The 4,580-nt window shown below is 34.8% G+C and overlaps 1 protein-coding gene across 1 annotated transcript in view; it reads left to right on the top strand.

Annotated features, from left to right (window-relative positions):
* The window catches only part of LOC122136803 (signal transducer and activator of transcription 5B-like), a 51,071-nt gene extending 48,507 nt beyond the window's left edge, over window positions 1-2,564 (top strand). The window contains exons 3-4 of the mRNA XM_042721395.1: window positions 2,157-2,291; window positions 2,375-2,564. Coding sequence (XP_042577329.1) covers window positions 2,164-2,291; window positions 2,375-2,564 — 318 coding nt within the window. The 5' untranslated portion in view covers window positions 2,157-2,163. The remainder of the gene's footprint in view (window positions 1-2,156; window positions 2,292-2,374) is intronic.
* The last annotated feature ends 2,016 nt before the right edge of the window (window positions 2,565-4,580 follow it).

Below are 4,580 nucleotides of genomic sequence, written 5' to 3'. Positions count from 1 at the left end.
ACATTGTTCATTCAGATGGAACGCAGAACGCACGTAAACACAAGAGGCGGGATTTATCGCATAAACCAATCACAGCCGAACATAATCAGTCATATCCAGTCTTATCATGATGGAGACATTGCCTCCTTTCACGTGACTTTCCCCCATTCATTCTCAATTACCACCCAGCAAACCCACTGCATGCTATGGGGGATCTGTTAAAACCTAATGGGCTCAGGGGAGGCGAAAGAGATGCGGACTCCCACTGTAACTTTACCTGCTGGTGTTGCTGTCGCACAATGTTTCTTTAGAAATATGTGTGATCTATGCACTTTATAATGTTATACTTTGTAATACTGGCATTGATTTATTGTTTTATTTTTGTACTACGAATGTTTTTTCTCATCCAATATTTTGCGGAGACAAATAATAAATAATAGTTTTTAATCATAGCAAATTAGATGTATACAAAATAGTTTAATTTAAAAGGTGAAGTGTGTAATATCTGTTCAACTTGATGGGGACATTCTCAAAATTGTCAAATGTTGATTAATCACCCTGGCTAATATATTGGTCTTTCTGTAGTACAAACAAAATCTTCTTTCTCTCTGCTTCTCAGTTTTTTTTCCTCTCTTTTTGCTTTATGAAGGTTTTCTCATTTTCCCTATGTTTCTGTAACATTTTTCATTGTGGTACTTTAAATGAGTGCAAAACAGTGAATATGAGCATCTCAGTCTGTCTGTCTCTCTCTGAGGGGAGCACGAGATTCATTTCAACACAATCATTTCCTTCCTCTTTACGTTTTCTTCTGCTCTCTGTGAGTCTCTTCTTGCACTCACACACATGCTATGCCAGCAAAGTAGCTGTGTTGACACAACAAATCCATTAAAGGTGGGGTAAGTGATATCTGGTAGCCAATGTTGATATTTCCAATCAGCAAAACAAACACACCCTTACCCCAAAAGGGTCTCGCCCCTATTTTGATAGCTCCGCCCCACACATACAGTACGTACTCAACCCAGGCAACAATTATGGCGGAATCTGCTATATTATTATTCGCCGTATTAAACATAGTATCTTACTTTTCAGAATCACTTTGGGAGCTGACGCTTGAAACAGACAGTGGAGGAGGTTTAGATGCTCAAGGCTTATAGGGTGTGGAAATGAATGTGTCTTTATCATAGCTGAAGGGAACGACAATATGATTGCAGATGAACAAACAAGCGAACATGACACATGAACATATTCAAGAAAAAGCCATCATATATTAGTTCTGTGAAACAAAGCAAAACCAATGTTACTGACCTGTCGAGAAGAAACAAAGCAACCTCAGCATCCTATCGGAGGCCTTTCCGCTCCGTGAGTTTTTTTCCAGCGCTGGAAGGCTGATCCGATATTTACACAGTTCCTTCTTGCCTTATTGTAGCCTTCTTTTGTTCCGCAGATGTTTTCTTCTTTTGTTTTTTATCTGCCATCTCTAACTTTCTGTCGTCGCTCTGAAAACTGGAATCTTTTGAGTTTTCAATTAATTATTATTATTATTATTATTATTATTATTATTAAAAACTTTATGCTTTAATGCTACTTTATAGCTACTAATAAGTATGTGTGTATGTATATGTGTCTGTATATATATATGTAAATTATAAATTATTTATTTAAAATGATTAAGTGTGTGCATATATATATATATATATATATATATATATATGTGTGGTGTTTATATATGTATATATGTGTATATATATATATATATAGTTGTGTGTGTGTATATATATATATATATAATATATATATATATATATATATATATGCACACACTTAATCATTTTAAATAAATAATTTATAATTATATAATATTATATAATTACACAGTATGACAAAAAAAAAAAAAATATATATATAGATATATATATATATATATATATATATATATATATATATATATCTATATATATATATATATATAATATATATATAATATATTATATATATAAACAATAATCTTACAGATACTTTTCATTTCTTTGAAATGTGACCTAAACATGTTTGTGTTGGCGTGACAATCTGCCCATTTTCCCCATTACCCTCTTTCAGCATTTCTCATGTCCCGCAGTTCTCATCTATCTCTTGTGCTGTAACGGACTGCGCTCTCTGTTTTTTTTTGTCTCTTTCAGAGAGAACATGGCAGTGTGGATCCAGGCCCAGCAGCTGCAGGGAGATGCTCTACACCAGATGCAGTCTCTCTACGGGCAACACTTCCCTATAGAGGTGCGACACTACCTGTCCCAGTGGATTGAGGGACAACCCTGGTATGTGAAGATTTTGACCTGCCACTTTGTCATTTTTTTCCATATATCAGTGTTATAAGGTGTGCCTTTGTGTCCTCTTTCAGGGATGGAATAGATTTAGAGAACCCACAGGAGGAGATTAAAGCCAAGCGTTTATTGGACAGCCTGATCCAGGAACTACAGAAGAAAGCAGAGCATCAAGTGGGAGAGGACGGCTTCTTACTCAAGATTAAATTAGGACAAAATTCATCACAGCTAAATGTCCTTCCATACAATTCACTAAACATACAATAAAAAAAATTTACAAAAAAAAAAGTTTAAAAATAAAGCAGTTTTGATTTTATAAAATGCATCCAAATGCTTTTGCTTATATTAACTCAGTGAAATAGACATGCAGACTCACATAGATTATCTTAAAATATCTCAGTTTATAAAATAAAATGAGAGAATATAGATAAAGCTTAATGGGACAGTTATTAACATACAGCATATCGGTGCATGATGATAAAGCTATTACTTAGAACCAGTCGGTCAGGAAAGTGCGGTCTCAGTGTTTACTGTCATTAGTGTAGTGGGGTGTAATTGAGTGTGTTGAAGTAAAACATAGAGTCAATGTTTATTCTGACTGTGTGTGTTTTCAGAGCACGTATGACCGCTGTCCCCTGGAGCTGGTGAGATGCATCAAACACAACACATACAAAAAACAAATAATAGACACAAATAATATCAAATAACAACAGAAAAACACAGTAGGCAGATCCATTTCAGACTGTCGGTTCATTAGGGCAGTTTATTTGAAATAACATTTCATTTTGAATTAATTTTATGTCATCTTCCTTTTTTTTATGAAGCAAAATTCTAGGTAAATATTGCTTTTTATTACTGTTTTCAGTTGAAGTATATGCAGGGTTCTCACAGTCATGGAAAACTTGGAAATATAAGGGAGTTTTAAAGTTGTGAATTCTAGGACTGGAGAAGTCAAATTAATAATTAAAAGTTAAACACACATATGACCATTCAAAATGTTGGGGTCGGCAAGATTTGTAATGTTTTTGAAAGCATCTAATGCTCATCAGGGCTGCATTTATTTGATCAAAAATACAGTGCAAACAGTAATATTGTGAAATATTAGTACAGTTCAAAATAACTGCTTTCTATTTGGATTTATTTACGTCAGTAAAATAGTCCATGTGACATCAGTAGTTCAACCGTAATTTTACAAAGCTACAAGAATACTTTTTTTGTGCAAAGAAAACAAAAATAACAACTTTGTTCAACAATTCTTCTCCTCCTCATCCAGTCTGCTGTCGCTAAACCTCAATTTTGGGGAGTATCACGACGCGTGCACGCACTTCCGCTTCGTGTAAACAGCGCATGCGCATTGCGCTGCTGCTTACGTCAACACGGACATGCGTCAGCACACGCATGCGTTGTTTACACGAAGCAGAAGTGTGCGGATGCGTCGTGATACTCCCCAAAATGGAGGCAAGCCACAGCAGACTGGACGAGGAGGAGAAGAATTGTTGAACAAGCTATTCGCACAACTCACGCAATGAAAATAATTCCGCAAGTAACTGCAATTGCAAGTTTCAAACAGAGATGGCGACGAAGAGGCAAAACTTACGGACTGCAGCTTTAAGTGATTTATTAACACTTAGTGATTATGTTGTCTTCTTGGTTGAATGAAATGATCATTGTATAAATAATTTCAGTGGGTTCAGTGAGTTCATTCAAATTTAAAAACCATTATGGGTAATAAACAGGACTACTGTACATGACTGACTTTTACAATCTTCAGAAATAAAATTTGTGTGTTTGCTTTGTGCATGCATAGAGGAAGGTACATATTTACCCTATACACAAATTCATGATAGCTGCTCAGTTTTATGAGAGTAAAAGAGGAAATTTCAGTTTTTACTCGTAAAACTAAAGACGATATCAGTAAATCTAGAAGCTTTCATACACGTGAAAATGCCCACTCATCTCAGACACACCTGTACTTAAAGACATAATATTTATGTTCTCATATCTGCACTAAGCAAACAATATATAGTTTATTTAAACAAACATACAGTACACGTGCTATAGACGAATAACCTTATCTGGGTCGATTATTAATACACACCAGGACAGGGATTATAAGAACCTACAATACTTACTGGAGCTTTGGTTAGTTTAATTTTAATAGTACAACTGTATGTCTTTAACCCCTCTTCATCTTGCTAGTTTATCAAAACTAAAAAGTCTGAATGAAGCTATATCATGTTTCCATGCATTTTTATGAAACTGAATGTTGAACCGTAAACAGCA

This window comes from Cyprinus carpio, chromosome B3 (assembly GCF_018340385.1).
Source record: "Cyprinus carpio isolate SPL01 chromosome B3, ASM1834038v1, whole genome shotgun sequence".
NCBI classification, from domain to species: Eukaryota; Metazoa; Chordata; class Actinopteri; order Cypriniformes; family Cyprinidae; genus Cyprinus; species Cyprinus carpio.
The sequence above is the reverse complement of the archived record's forward strand: the minus strand, read 5'-3'. Positions and strand labels throughout refer to the sequence as shown.